Source organism: Callithrix jacchus, chromosome 1 (genome assembly GCF_049354715.1).
Source record: "Callithrix jacchus isolate 240 chromosome 1, calJac240_pri, whole genome shotgun sequence".
Taxonomy (NCBI): domain Eukaryota; kingdom Metazoa; phylum Chordata; class Mammalia; order Primates; family Cebidae; genus Callithrix; species Callithrix jacchus.
The window spans coordinates 35831683-35847959 of NC_133502.1; the positions used below are offsets into that span (position 1 = coordinate 35831683).

The 16277-nt window shown below is 38.5% G+C and overlaps 1 protein-coding gene across 50 annotated transcripts in view; it reads left to right on the top strand.

The window, feature by feature from the left end:
- Positions 1 to 217: 217 nt before the first annotated feature.
- RBM26 (RNA binding motif protein 26) overlaps positions 218 to 16277 on the top strand; it is a 95934-nt gene continuing 79874 nt past the window's right edge. For all 50 annotated transcript variants that reach the window (XM_008979207.4, XM_035295541.2, XM_078339858.1 and 47 more), the window contains exon 1: positions 218 to 756. In XM_008979207.4, coding sequence (XP_008977455.1) covers positions 686 to 756 — 71 coding nt within the window. In that variant the 5' untranslated portion in view covers positions 218 to 685. The remainder of the gene's footprint in view (positions 757 to 16277) is intronic.

The following is a 16277-nucleotide window of genomic DNA, read 5'->3' on the forward strand; positions in this document are numbered from 1 at the left end:
GCTATACCCGCTCCCGCTGTTTTTGAAGTCAGCGGTCTTTCCTTCCTTGTAAGAAATAAGGTCTTTATATCATAAAGGTAAGCAAAGAATAAAAAGGCAAAGAGGCCGCAGGCAACGCACACACGAAAAAATCGAACTCGACCCGCGCATTCTCTGCCGACCTTACGTCTTTCCCAGCAGGCTCCGGGAGCCACCGCGAGACTTAAACAATTCTCGCGAGATTTATCGGCAGCCATCTTCTTGGGGGTACTGGGAGCCGGGAAGACCCCCTGAATCGTTCCCATTGAGCTGCCCTTTGCCTTCGCTTTCTTTACTTTTGCCTTTTCGACGTAGCCAACAAGCACCTAGTCCCGAGGCTCAGAGAACGCCCGGGTCTAAGCGCGTGTCGCGCTTCCGTTGAGGGTAGATTTGCTAGGGAAGAGGAAAGGGGGAGGGCCCGGGCAAACCGTTGCTGCTTCAGCCCGGACGGGGTCCGGGGACCGGGAGCTCCTGGAGCCCTCTGAACTTGAGGCCTGCGGCGGTCCCTGCAGAGCTATTCACCGACCCGGGCCCGCGGGAACCTGCCACCGGCGCCTCCCACCGCGGCCCACGCGGGCGGCGTGCGGAGGAGGGGGCGGGGGCAGCGGCGGCTGTAGCGGCAGCGACCTGGGCGGGCGGAGTGTGACGGGCCTTAGGGCCGCTGTGGATGGTTTCTAAAATGATCATTGAAAACTTCGAGGCACTCAAGTCCTGGCTCAGCAAGACTCTCGAGCCCATGTGAGTATCCGGGGGATATCTCTTTGCAGGGATGGCGGTGGGAGATAGGCGGACCCACAGATCTGTGCCGTTTCCCCAAGTGCCTGCGGTGGAGGCCGAAGCGGTGAAAGGAGGTACTAGGGCTCTGTGTCTTCTCTTCCTCGTCCACCTCGCTTCCAGGTTCAAGATACCCCTTAGAGCCTGCGTCGACCTTTATTTTATTGCTGAGCTGGTCTTATTTTTCCGTTATATGTAGACCGACTCCAACCACCCCCACCCCCCCCAAATATTTTCCGAGGGCCTCAAAATCGGTTTCTTTTAGTGGAACCCAATATATATTTTCTTGCCTACAGACTATTTTATCTTCTTTTTCTAAATGAAGTGAACAGCCTTTATTAGGGATTCGGGCAGTTCTATCTTAAATCACTTACGTTTCACCTAATACAATCCATGAAAGCAAGGCCACGTCTCCCGTGTGCTGTCTGGCTTATCTGCACCTCTCTTCACTGATTCAAGATGTAACAGGTGCTGAGTTGCCCAGTAAAATTCCCCTTTCCCGCCTACACCTTCGTTAGCTTGGAGAGGAGGAAGAAAATTCAATCTTCATCCATATGGAATATTTAGCAGTTTTAAGTGGAATGCTATAGATAGATTTTGTGTTGGGGGTTGGTTAGAGTACTGATACAGTCTTAGATTGGAAAATTTCAGGGGTGTTTTGAGGACTTGTTAATACAAAATATATCATGAGCTAAGTACTTTATCAGAATTGATTTACAATAAATAATGCAGTGGGGAAATTCACTTATTTAATAAACTTATTGCGGGAGGCTTTGGGATAGAGCTTTTAAATTCTAAAGTCTACAAGACATAAATAAATCCAAATATTAGAGCTGTGACTTGTAATAATAGAGAATCATGTAAAAGAGTGATTAAGAGTGGGGCTCTCAGAGAAGGTGACTTTGGAACAACATCTAAGGAGGAGAAAAGACCATCTGTGTGAAAGTCTTGGAAAAGAACATTCCGTGGAAAAGGAAGAGCAAATGAAAGGCTCTGTAGCAGAAATTACTGTGGTATGTTTCAGGAAGAAAAGGCCATAGTGGCTGGAAGGAGCCTTTGATGAGGGAGAGAGTGTAAAGACATGAGGTTGGACAAGTAGGTAGGGGCCATATCATGTATGGGAAGTCCTGGGATGATTTAAAGCAGACAGGGACTAATTTAATTTTGTTTTACCTCTGCCCGTTTTGTAGAGACTGAGACGGAGAAGAATGGAAGGATTCAGAAAGGGTATTGTAAGCAGAAATGTGGCTAGTTTGCATTAGAGTCATGGTGGAGATAGGCAGATCCAAATATATTTCATAAGTAAATCTGATAGAATTTGCTAATGGATTAAATGTGGGAGATGAGGGAAAGGGAAATCAAGGATGATGCCCAAGAAGTTAGCTTAAGCAACTGAATGGAAGACAGAGAACAGGTTAAGGGGGAGAAAGAAAGGGGGTGGCTAGTTTTCATTATTATGTATGAAGTCTGTGAGATACATCTAAGTGTGATGTCATGTCATTCAACATATGAGTAGTCTAAAACTCAGAACAGGACTAGAGGAATCAAGTCATCAGATAAGTCATGCAAACCATGAAATTGTGGGACATTTCTTAGGAACAGTGTGTAGATAGGGAAGAGAAGAGGGCCTAGTACTGGGGCAGGGTGAAAACTGGGCTTTATGTCATTAAAGAACAAGTGTATGACAAGAGAGGTGTTTATGAAATGCTGCAGAATGAATGAAAAAAGTGGAGGCAATTAAGTAGCCCTTAGATTTAGCAAACTGGAAGTCACTGGTTACGTTAGCAAAATAGTTTCACTGGAGTGGAGTTGTGCAAATGAAGCCCTATTTCAGTGTATTGGAGAGTGGGCATCATAGTATGTAGGGGTGAGAGAACTCTGGAGCAGAATGTCTGGCTTTGAATTCTCACTCTGCAACTTAACCAGCTGTATGATATTGGGTAAGTTACTTAACTCAGGGCTTCCATTTTCTCAACTGTAAAATTGGGAAAATAATAAATATAAAGGAAATGTTAGAATACTGCCTGATGTGTAATTAGCATTCAGTCGTTATTAGTTGAACACAATTATAAAAATGTTTTGGGTTGAAATAGCTTTCTTTTAAGCATTCAGTTTCATATCAGATTTACTGCCATATCCCCCTGCCTTACCTAAATGAGAAGACTATAGCCACTTAGAGTGTTTGCTTGTAATGTTTCTTTAGTCTTAATAAAACATATCCATGTATTATAAAGCCTACTCTCAGATGGCTGTAGCACTGCAGTCATTACTGTTGTCATAAATAGGGCGCTGATAGTAGAGCCTAGACACTGGGAATTGTAATTGGTTCTCTTCTAATGTGTGTAACTGTGGTAAAATTGAGCCCTCATCCAAGTTCCTGTCCCTTTAATTGCATTTCAGGTGGGTTCTTTTGCATGATGACTTACAAAAGCTGATTCCAATTATTTAAGATCAGTGGTTTCTAACCTTGGTTTTGTGAAGCTTTACGATCTGTTATCAGAAAGGAGTTTTTTTTTTTTTTTTGGCTTTTAACATTGTAATTGCCGAATTCCTTTGTTTGAGACAGGAACATAATAAGGACCAAGGGTAAGCTGTAACTGGAAACTTACGTAGAACTTTTTAGTTACCTGTGCTGGTTAACTACTTCATGGTTTTGGACTTACCCGGATTTTAAATGTGTTAATTCAGCAAACTTTTATTTTAAGAGTACTTTATGTACCCTGTGCTAAGCAGTGTGCAAGATATTGGGGAAATAGTAGGTAACAAGATGTGAAATGACTCTCTTCATTTTATTTACCATTTAGCAGGGAAGATAGGTGTTGAAGTCTGGGAACGTCAGGAAACACTTCCCTGATGTAATGTTTATCTCAGCTTGGAAGGATGAAGAGCACTTTGCTAGGGCAAAAGGATGGGATTGGAGACCTGTGAAAGCATTGTAGGTTTGGTGAACAGATTAGGTCCTAAAAATGAACATGGAAAGGTGTCTTGGAGGAATCGAAAGAAATAGAGAAAAGCAAGGGAGAAGAATGGCTGTGAAAAGCTCTGTTGAAAGGAACCAGAGCATACAGGACTTCGTTGAGTCATGTTTAAGATTTTGGATGTTACTGAAGTATAGTGGGAAGCCAGTGAAGGGTTTTAGGGCAAGAAGGTTTTCAGATTGATGTTATTAAAAAAAAAAAAAAAAGCTTGGCTGCAGTTTCAGCATAAAATAGAAGTCTGCATATCTGTATTTTGCTGTTTCATAGCTTCTATACATGTATCAGGGTTCTGAGTTACATAAACTGAAAATTTTGAACTTTATTAAAAGTGTTACCTTGAAATGCTTAAGATTGATACTTTGTTATCTCAAACATTTGCTTAGTCATACTTACTAATATGAAACTAAATGTTAGGCTTTCTTCTAACATTGTGTTTTGATGTTAAGTCTTGAAAAAAAATTAAGCTCTTTTGTTGTAGTAAACGTAAAAGAAAACAGAAAATATTTGCTATTATATTTTAAAACCTTTAGGTGAACTTACACATCAAAGTCATGGATTTTTTTTTTCTTAATCTGAAGAGACACCTCAAAAGCCAATGAAACTTTAATTTTTTAGAAAATAAAATTGAGAGGCAGATGGATGTAATAACATACTCAGGGTTTGTAAGTTGAGTAGTAAAGAACAAAGTGCTTAATGTTGTGCTTCTGTTACTGTGTAGCGCTGTGGAGGAAGTGTGTGGTGGAAAGAAGAGCTCTGTGTCCACATAGATCAGTATTAAAATCTCACTTCTGCCATTTATTAGCTGTCTTAGCAAAGGAACCTCTCCTTTCCTTATTGGTATGATAGGAAGAATTATACTGTTTCCATCTTTAGTTGAAAAGGTTGAATGGGAGACGTGTTTGAGAGCTTTGCCCTTCCCTCCTGTCTTAGATATTGGTTGATTTAAACACAGATAGGTTACATTACTACTGTTGTTACTGTTATAATTATCACCAAAGCTCCTGCTGTGGCTGCCACCTAAACTGTATGCATTGTTAAACATTTTGTATTACTGTACTTACAAGTTTTATAAGGTAAGCATTGTTATCTCCATTTTGCAGGTGATGATACTGAGGCACTGAAGCATGAAGTTGAGATATTTGCCTACAGTGATTTAAACTAAGGCTTTTTGATGCTAGAGCCAAGTGCATTTTCTTAATTTACTACTACACAATGTGGCATCCTAGTGTTTTCTGTTACTTTGTATACTTTTGTACTATTACATTTTCATAGTATTGGTTACTATTGTAAAATTACAAAGTTCTAAAGTGTTGTGGTTATCAGTGCTTTACATAGTTTAAGAAATAAACATCTTTGGAGTTTTTGTAGTATTTTCCCCTTCACCTGTGCTTGTAACTACACCTTTCTCGCCACATTAAAATTATTTTTATTCCTGTCTGATAGGAAGAGTTTTCTTTTGGGTTTGCTAAATGGTCTTTTTACTCCTGAACTTTTGATTATTTTTGCTTCCTTTGACCTTTCCTTTTCAATTCGCTCCTTTTGGCATAGTAAGTCAATTTCCCATTCTTTTTGAAAAGTCAGCGATAATAGCAAAACAGAAAAGAAAAATAATATCATGCTTTTAGTCCCTTTCTTGCTAGCTTCCTGTTCCTGTCACTGGTAAATCTTGGGAGTAGTAGTCAGACTTTAATATTTTGTTCATTTGCCCACAACCATTTACTTCTTAATGTCTTCTAATAGAATTTCTTCCTTGTAATGTAATTACAACCAAAATTGCTTTCCTCACTGTTACCAGTTTATATTTATTAAATATAAAGGCCTAAAATTTTACTTTTTTTTGCTTATGCTTGTATAACAGTGTTGATGCTGCCTTTTTACCTTACTTGCCTTGAATCCCTAATATTTTGGTTTTTTTTCTTAAATGAGTCTTACCCTCTTTTGTTTCTTTTCTTCAAATTCTAATTGTATTTTTCAGAGTTGTTACCATGACTTTTTTTTCTTCATTTTTTACTTCTGACATTTAATTAATTACTACTATGATTTCAATGTTTGTCTCCTCCAAAATTAATGTTGAAACTTAATTACATCAAGTATTAAGAGGTGATTAGGTCAAGAGGGCTCTGCTTCTGGTGATCAGATGAATGCCTTTATAAAAGGTTAGGTTTTGCCTCCACCTTTCAGACTTCTGCCTCCGGAGTAACTCCAGAGGATGCAGTGTTCACGGTCCATCTTGGAATCATAATTGCCAAACCTGCCAGTACCTTGATATAGGACTTCCCAGCCCTCAGAACTGTGAGCCAATAAATTTCTTTATAAATTAGCCGTCTTATGGTATTCTGTTTTAGCAGCACAAACGGACTGAGAGCTTTTCCATGAATGGTTTTCTTTGTAATCATGCCTGTGGTTCCTAAAAACTTTTTTGGGAGTGTATATTGTAGATCCTTTGAAAGTCTAATTAAAGGCTGCCTCCTAGGATTTGCAAATACATACACATTTGCATTGAATTTCAGAGCTTTTCAGCCTGAGCTTGTTAATGGATTCCAAACTAGAACCTCTACTCTGCATTTATTTTCACATAAGTATGTTTAGACTTAACCCACTCTTCAGTCTTAAGCTTTTATCTCTAATTGCTAGCTGTATAGATATACTTGGATCTCTCTCAACTTCAAACTAATTTCTGAAAAGAAGTGTTCTCTGGATTCACTTATTTTAATTTTATTTCTCCAAATTATGCTGGCTTGAAATTGTATATTTTGGCTTCTCCTCCTTCCCATTCACTTAGTCATGAGGTTCTCTCAATAATTCTTACTGACGTTGCTTAGTAGGGGGCTCACCGTTGGTATCTAAATGATTACAGTTTGCTTCCTAACAAATCTCTTTATCTCTAGGCCTTTCTTAACAGTTCTTTTGACAGGGATCCCCAGCCTTGTTTATATCCCATTGTGTGATCAAAATCTTCAGCATTCCTAGATAATAAATTGCAAATTTTAGCTTGACTTTGAGAAAGCTAATGATTTGCTTTAAGTTATCTTTCTACTTTTTATGAGTCTTAATTTCAGCAAAGCTGAACTTTCATCGCAATTCAGTGTCATGCTATTTTTACTGTTCCTTTTTTCTGAAACTACTTTTTTCTGAACAGTAGTAGACACCATTTATTGAGTGCTTACTATTAATATATGTTAATCATTATTATTCACTATGTGCAAGATAGGTTCTTGTTTCCTCAAGATAAGAAAATTGAATCTTAGAAAGATGAAATAGCATACTTTATTCATAACTAGTAAGTGATGGAGACGGGATCCAAAAGAAGACATTTTGATTCCAGAGTCTTGTTGTGTTATGATATACTGTCTTTATGTCTTTTCTGTGTGTTGAAGTCAAATATCAAATGTAATTACAGTTCTTCCAGAAAGCTGTGATCTATCCAGCTGGATAAAGTGACTCCTCCCACCGTGACTCCTCTCCCTCAGCACTGGTTTCAGTTGTCCTGACACTCATCACTTGTACATTAAATTATTTAGTTGTTTTGTTTTAGCTTCATTATTAGTCTTGAGCCCTTGAAAGCAGACTCCAACTCTTAAGATTTAACTGTCTTCCTGTTCTATACATTATTTAGCACAATACTTTGTGTGTAGTATATACCCAATTATTAAATGCATCAGTTGAAATTTCAAGTGTACCTAAGCCAAAGGAAGATGTAGTTATTTGGATAAAACTATAGAGTCCACCCTACTTCAGAACAGCAGATATGTAAGCTATTTGAAGATTAGTCTTTGAGTCTACTTCTCTTTCCATTTTTACTGCCTAGCACCTTCAGTTTAGGTAAAGCTTAATTCAGACTTTTTTTTTTTTTTTTTGAGAAGGAAAGGTCTTTGAAGAATATTAATGTTTACTTGTTTAAGTATTATTGAATGTTGCTATGTGCAATATTGCCGTTTCCATGGAGCTGCACAAAAAAATCTACAGTAATTCTAACCTGATGAATTTTATAGCTGGTAGAACAGTCTATAATTATTGGTAAAACATTTTTCTTTATTTCTTTATCCCCTTTTGATGGATTGACTTTCATTATCTCATTTTGTTGCTGCAATTTTAACTTGGCCTTTCCATCTGAGTGCTGAGTGGTTAAAATGCATTTAGCAGTTTTTTTTCCCCCATATGTTTTAGCACTTCCTTATCTTTGGCTGACAGTGCTTCTCAAAATTATTTTACATGCTTAAACCAAGAGACCCGGACTGTATTATGAACAAAATGGAAAATATTCCCATGTTAGGTATGATATAACTTAACCTTGAGAATTACTAACCCGAGATTGAGCTAAGTAGCTTCTAAGATTTTTCTTCCCTCTTCTTGCTTCCTTTGTGCCAGAAAAAATGAATGAATGAGAGAAATGAATGGACAGTAAGCTGTTCCTACTAGACTTAATACTGTCCTACTACCTTATTTCTGTGGAAAAAGCCTTTTCAATTTACATATAGTAACTTTGAAATAGGTAAAAGTTTATTTTTAATTTAGGGTTTTATTTAGTATCTTTTATGTGTGTATTAAATAATGGAGTAAGTTCAAGATCTGTTACTTAGTGATTCTTCTTGAGATATTTTACTGATATAGAAGCATTTATTTTTTTTTGCGACGTGATGTTTTACAAGTGTATTTAAAATTTTGATTTTCTAATTTTTATTGTTAGTATATAGAAATATATTTGTATATTGAACTTGATTTCTGAAATTTTACTAAGTATACTGGTAGCTATTTTATAAAGTCTATGGAATTTTCTTATACCAATCTCATCATCTATGAGTAATTACAATCTTTTCAAGTTTTACACCTTAATTTCTTATTACATTGGCTAGAAGCAATAGTATAATGTTGAAGTGGTAAGAGTGGGCATCCTTGTCTTTTTTCCAGTCTAAAGGGAAAGAGATTAAATGTTTTCAGTATTGCTTGATATTAGCTCTGGGTTTTCTGTAACTGCCTTTTACCAGATTGAGAATTTTTTTTTCTTAATTTGCTTAATGTTTTTGTCATAAAGGCTGTTGTTGAAAATTCTTTTTTTTTTCTTCTTTTTTTTGAGACAGAGTCTTATTCTCTCACCCCCTCTGGAGTGCAGTGGTGCCATCTTGGCTCACTGCAACCTCCACCTCCTAGGTTCTAATGATTCTCAGGCCCCAGCCTCCTGAGTAGCTGGGACTATAGGCATGTGCCACAACCCATGGCTAATTTTTTGCATTTTTGGTAGAGATGGGGTTTCGCTATGTTGGCCAGGCTGGTCCTGAACTTCTGACCTCAGGTGATTTGCCCACCTCAGCCTCCCAAAGTGCTAGGATTATAGTCATCAGCCACCATGCCTGGCCAGTTCTTTTTTGCATCTCTGAGATAATCATACAGATTTTTCCCTTTTTCTGTAAATATAGTATATTACATGGATTGATTTTGAAATGTTAAGCCAATCTTGTATTTCTGAGATAAACCAGGCTTGTTCATATTATATTATGCTAGATTCGATAATATTAAAACAAGTGGAAGTATTCTGTCCTCTTTTTTTCTGAAAAATTTTAATTGGGATTAGTACTGTTTTTATTCCTTAAAATTTTTGGGGTCCTTCACAAGTAAAGCAATCTGGGACTGAAATTTTTGTTGTGAGGATATTTTGATTATAAAATTAATATCTTTAATAGGTATAGGGCTGTGTAGGTATTTGTTTATTCTCATGTTACTCTTGGCAATTTACGATATTCAAGGATTTTACCAAAATTGCCAAATTTATTGACATAAAGATACTTGCATTATGACCTTACTATTCATTTAATAACTAGGATATGATTTGTTTGCCTTTTTTTTTTCTTTTTGAAGGAAGTCTTACTCTGTCCCCCATGCTGGAGTGCAGTAGATGTGATCTCAGTTCTGTGTTATTTTCATTATTCACTTTTCAAAGACTTTGGGTTTAATTTGCTGTCCTTTTCTTCTTTCTTAAGGTGGAACCTAGGTCATTGGTTTTACACCTTTCTTTCAGCTATTTTATGATATTGTTCCATTGCCACTGTCCTCTGTTGCTTCTGGTGAGAAATCTGCTGTCATTTGAGACTTTGTTCTCCTGAACGTAATGTGTCTGTTTTCCCCCTTTGACTACCTTTAAGATTTAGTTCCTTTTATTTGGTCAGCAATTTGAGTATATGATAGGCTCGTTTGACTGTGTGCATGTGTTTTATCCTTGGATTTACCAATTTGGATCTGTGTTTTGGGTATTTCATCAGTTTTGGAAAGTTCATGGTTACTACGTCTTCAAAAATTGTTCTGCTTCATTTTTCTTTCCTCTTTTTCTGAGACTTTAGTTCCTTGTGTGTTAGATTATATGATATCCTACAGATCTCCTGTATGTTTTAAAAAGTTATTTTTGTCCCTTTGCTTTTCGTTTGGATATTTTTTATTTTCCTTTTTTTTCTTTAAGGAGACAGTGTCTCACTCTGTTGATTAAGCTGGAGTGCAGTGGTATGATCATAGCTGTCATTGCAGCCTTGACCTCCTGGGCTCAAGGGATTCTTGTGCTTTAATAGCTGGGATGTCGATCACACATCACTGCATCCAGCTAATTTTTTAATTTAATTTTTTTTTTGTAGAGATGGAGTCTCACTATGTTAACTAGACTTGTCTTGAACTCTTAGTGTCGAGTAATCCTCCCACTTCAGCTTCCCAAAGTGCTGAGATTATAGACATGAATCCCTTTTTTGCTTCCCAAAGTGCTGGGATTATAGACATGAATCCCTTTTTCTGTTTTCAAGTTCACTATTGTTTTTCCACTGTGGTTTCCAATCTGCAAAGGAGAGTTATTTCTGATTCAGATTTTTTATTTCTAGATTTTTCCATTTGGCTCTTTTGAATAGTGTCTGTGTATTCACTGAAGTTCCCTAGCTCTCCATGCATGTTGTCCACAATTTCCAGTAAATTCTTTAGCATTTTATCATTATGGTGAAGTCCATGTCTAATAATTCTGTTGTCTGGGCAGTCTCTGAGTATGTTTCCATTGACTGTTTCTTCTCATGTAGATCACATTTTCTTACTACCTCATGTTCCCTTCAGTTGGTTTTATCCTGTCTCTTGTGTGTAAGAGGACTGTGGAGACTGAAGTAAGATTTATTTTCAGTAAGCGGTATACCTTTTATTTTTTATTAGGCTACTTGCATGGAGGCTAAGTCATTTAGTTGCCTTGTAGTCTAATTGGTCTGGGCTTTGTAACAACTTTAGTTTGATTTAGTCCACCATTGGCTTCAAAGGCTTTGAGGGCAGAATCAGAATTTTCCCTTTGCGGCTGGGCACTGTGGCTCACACCTGTAATCCTAGCACTTTGAGAGGCCAAGGTGGATGGATCACCTGACATCAGGAGTTCAAGACCAGCCTAGCCAATGTGGTGAAACCCCATCTCTACTAAAACTATAAAAATTAGCCAGTGTGGTGATGGACGACTGTAGTCCCAACTACTCAGGCATCTGAGGCAGGAGAATTGCTTGAACCTGGGAAGTGGAGGTTCCAGTGAGTCGAGATGGTGCCATTGCACTCCAGCCTAGGCAACAGAGCGAGACTCTATGTGAGAAATAAAAATAAAATAAAATTTAGCTAATTGCTACAAGGGGGCTGGACTTCCTTTCATTCAAATATGACCTTGAAAGTCCTGATGCATGTTGAGAACGGCATGGAATTGATTAGAGAAATGGAAGCTACAGAAGGAATTTGGGAGGAAGTGAGAGCAATACTCATGGAAAGCCTTCATATGCTTGCAAAAACAGCAGCACTTTGATTCCAGAGGGCAACGTTTATTTGCCTTCTTGACAAAGTAGTAAGGGCTTTAGAGGGCTTGGGGCTTGAGGTAAGGACTCATAAATGTCAAAAGAAGAATTTCTTCTCCTCCCAAAGGGGTGCTAACTCAAAAAAAAAAAAAAAAAGGCGGCGAGAGATGCAAGATGGCTGATTGCTAATAGCTCGGGGTTGTAGCTCCCAGTGAAAGCGCAGAGAACAAGAGGATGCCACACTTTCAGATGAATTTTTTTCACTCACGGACCAGAAGATTCCCAGTGGAGGAGCCCCACGGGTTGCCAGCGCGACTCTTGTGGCCGGCGCAGAAGTTTGCTAGCATCTCGGCGCGGCAGCTCTTGGTGCAGAGTAAATGGGACTGGTTTCCCTTCTGACTGGCATTTGGAGCTCCGGGAAGGCAGAGTCGCCTATTACGGACTCAAGAAGGAAGCCAGACCGGAGATTCCCGGGCAGAAGAGCACCATCAGTCTTAACACCGCTGTTTTGGCCAGCGCAGTGGGTTGCTCAGATTCCGGTGCTGGGAATCAATAAATTGGGCGTCCACTCAGAAACCTAATTAGAAAGGCTGTAATTGTAAAGATGACAGATGGATAAATTTATAACGAAGGGAAGAAACCAGCCTAAAAAGGCTGAGAATACCCAAAATCAGAACGCCTCTCCCTCTACAGGGGATTACAGTTCCTCATCAGCAACGGAACAAGGCCTGATGGAGAAGAACTGTGTTCCATTAACAGAAGTAGGCTTCAGAAGGTGGATAAGAAACTTCTGGGAGTTTAAAGAACTTGTTCTAATCCAATGTAAAGAAACTAAGAAGTTTGAAAAAAGGTTTGATGAAATGCTAACAATAGACAATATAGAGAGGAATATAAATGAATTAATGGAGTTGAAAAACACAACACGAGAACTTAGCGAAATATGCACAAGTTTGAATAGCCGAATTGATCAAGCAGAAGAAAGGATATCAGAGGTCGAAGACCAACTTAATGAAATAAAACAAGAAGACAAGATTAGAGATAAAAGGATAAAAAGGAATGAGCAAAGTCTCCAAGAAATACGGGACTATGTGAAAAGACCTAACTTATGTTTGATAGGTGTACCTGAATACGACAAAGAGAATGAATCCAAGCTGGAAAATACTCTTCAGGATTTTATTCAGGAAAACTTTCCCAACCTAGCAAAGCAGGACAATATTCAACCCCAGGTAATACAGAGAACACCACAAACATATTCCTCCAGAAGAGCAGCCACAAGGCACATAATCGTTAGATTCACCAGGGTTGAAACGAAGGAGAAAATACTAAGGGCAGCCAGAGAGAAAGGTCAGGTTACCCGCAAAGGCAAGCCTATCAGACTTATAGCAGATCTCTCAGCAGAAACTCTACAAGCCAAAAGAGAGTGGGGGCCAATATTCAGCATCCTTAAAGAACAGAACTTTCAGCCTAGAATTTCAGATCCAGCCAAACTAAGCTTCACAACTGAAGGAAAAATAAAATCTTTTATGAACAAGCAAGTACTCAGAGACTTTATTACCACCAGGCCTGCTTTACAAGAGCTTCTGAAAGAAGCATTACACATAGAAAGGAACAACCAGTATTAGCCTTTCTAAAAATATACCAAAAAGTAAAAGTGCATCAACATAAAGAAGAATTTACATAACAAATGGACAAAACAGCCAGTTAACATCAAATGGCAGTAATCCTAAATTTAAATCGACTAAATCCCCCAATCAAAAGATACAGCCAAAACCCAATGGTATGCTACATCCAGACCTGTTTCACATGCAAGGATACACACAGACTCAAAACGAAGGGATGGAGAAACATTTAACAACCAGATGGAGAGCAAAAACAAACAAATAAATAAAGAGCAGGAGTTGCAATTCTCGCATCTGATAAAATAGATTTTAAAGCAACAAAGATATAGTGGTAAAAGGATCAATGCAACAATAAGAGCTAATGATCCTAACACCCAGATACATAAAACCTATAAAGAGACTTAGACTCCTTAGACTCCCACACAATAATAGTGGGAGACTTCAACATCAATATTAGATAGATCAACAAGACTGAAAATTAATAAGGATATCTAGGACTTGAACTCAGATCCAGAACAAGTAAACTTAATAAACATTTATAGAGCTCTCCACTTTAAATACACAAGATATACATTCTTGTCAGTACCACATCACACCTACTTATAGGTTTAAATGAAATATTGATCGGCCATTATTAAGCACAATTATTGGCATAAAAGAGGTTTTCAATGCCCATTTTTAGAAAAAGCAACATTCCCGTTCTCTCCCTCTTTTTCTTCCTTTCTTCCTCTCCTTCACGCCTTTTTTTTCTTTCTTTCCTTCTCTCCCTTCTAAAAAAAAAGCAAGTAGGTAGAATCATTAAAGGGCCAGAGTAAGGCCTTACTCAGGTTGACAAACTGCTTCAAAAGCCACCAGAAAACAACCATGGGTGTAACAGGAATGGAAAGCATATGGTAAGTCATAAGGAGCTGGCAGAGCCGCATTTCCAGTTAGTGTTTGTCCTGGCAGTGTGCCAGCACACAGGGAAAGGGTTGGAGGTCATTTGAACTGGTAGGGTTAGAACAAGTATAAATCTCAGGGGATATCTGCGGGGTATCCTGGGTCTTTGCTGCCATGTAACTGCAGTAAAAGCTGTAGGTGCTCAAATGGCAGGAAGTGTGTGTTTAAGAAGTCACATGGCATGCAGAGTGAAAACAAAGAGGCAGATTTGCCCCTAAGGTGAACAGTCCAGCAGGTGCACAAAGCCATTTCAGAACACACAAAGAAAAAGAATAGCCAGTGCAGCTTCTTGGGAAAGAGCTGATTTTAGTTGAAAAAACAGGAAATTCCAAGCACTACATGGTTTTAGGCTTTAGCCCTATCATTCTCCTGAGCCTCCTGTCCAGGAGGGCCATTAGTGCCTCAGTACTACTTGGTGCAGACCCCAAGGTACTTCCCACCCCCAGGAGCCACCCAATAAATTGGGTGAGCTCAGAGGTCACCCTGGGGGAGCCGAGCCACTTGTGACCAAGAGGAATTGTTCTAAGGTTTGATTAGTAAGCCAGACAGGGAATGGGAGAAGAAAACTCTGGGGGTTGAATGCCTCTAGCTGAAGAAGGCACTGTGTACAGGTCTCTTACCAGTAGGGAACATACCCAAGTCACGCAGTGCCAAAATATGTTACCTGCAGCAAATATGTATGGGTCTGCAGCAACTGCACTTGTCTCCTCAGAATTCCACCAAGGAGACCTAAGGTGAAGGAGAAACTAAGGCAAGTTTTAAAGCAGGAGTGAATGTTTATTAAAATGGTTTACAGGGGCTGGTGGTGGCTTACTCCTGTAATCCCAGCACTTTGGGAGGCCGAGGCAGATGTATCATGACGTCAGGAGTTTGAGACCAGCCTGCCTAACATGGTAAAACCCATCTATACTAAACATACAAAAAATTAGCCAGGTGTGGCAGCGGACACCTGTAATCCCAGCTACTCGGGAGGCTGAGGCAAGAGAATCACTTGCACCCTGGAGGCGGAGGCCATGATCACGTCGTCATTACCCTCCAGCCTGGGCAACAGAGCCAGAAGCCGTCTGAAAAAAACAGAAAAAGCAAACCACAAAATGCTTTACAGCAAGAATGAAAGGAAGTACAGTACACTTGGAAGAGAACCAAGTGGGCAACTTGAGAGATGAGGTGCACTGGGTTCCAGGTTTTTGAATTGCTGGAGCGATCTTTGTTGTTTAGGCCTACTTCCTGCCTTTATGACTTTAGGAACTGTTTTTCAGCATTGTTGCTTCTTCCCTTGTCTTTCGAATGGTAACCCACCCCAAGAATGCCTCAAAGGGGTTTTAGCCTTTGTGCTCTAACCACAGACCTTGTTAGTTGGAAGCTGGTAGTTCCTTGGTGATCTCTTGTAGTTCTTCCTTGCTCCCAGAATTACACCTGAATCTTTGGTTAGTAAGTGTTGATGAGTGGCTGTAGACTCACTTTATGGTGGCTTGTGGTACTTGTGATTCTAATCTCTCCATAGAGTGTATCTATGACTGCTAAAAGATGATTTAAAGTTTGGCTGGTTTCTTTTTACCTCCATCTGTGGAGTCAGATTTTTCTTCCTGACTTTCCACTAGGAATGGGAGTAAACATGGGTTTCTTTTTGCTTCTGAAGGACATGTCACTTTCTGGAACTTAGTTCATTTATGGATTTTTTTTTTTGTTGTTCTCCTTAAGCTTTTTGAGTTTTAAAAAATACTATAGTTTTGTAGTTAAAATGGCTTGTTTTTTGTTGTTTGGGTGAGTGCAATGGTCTCTTGTGATTTTTCCACATCCAGCCAGAGGTAGAATGGCTAGTTTAGTCTTCATGTGCATTTGTCTTATAAAAGTTGAAAAATTTTAAAAATATAAAGATAATATATTTTTTATAGATTTAAATATGCTTATATATTATATTTACATGTATAATATATAATTATATAACATGAGAATATATATTTGATTTATGATGTAACCATTATATATTGTATATAATATTACATATAATATATAATATATAGTAAATTAATCTCTGGATTACATATTATATATGCTATAGTTACTATAGTTTTGTAGTTATATGTTATATATAATACGTAATCCAGAGATTATTAATTTAATAATTTAAGAAAATAAGCTTTTTTCCTAAAAAGTAATGGTTATAT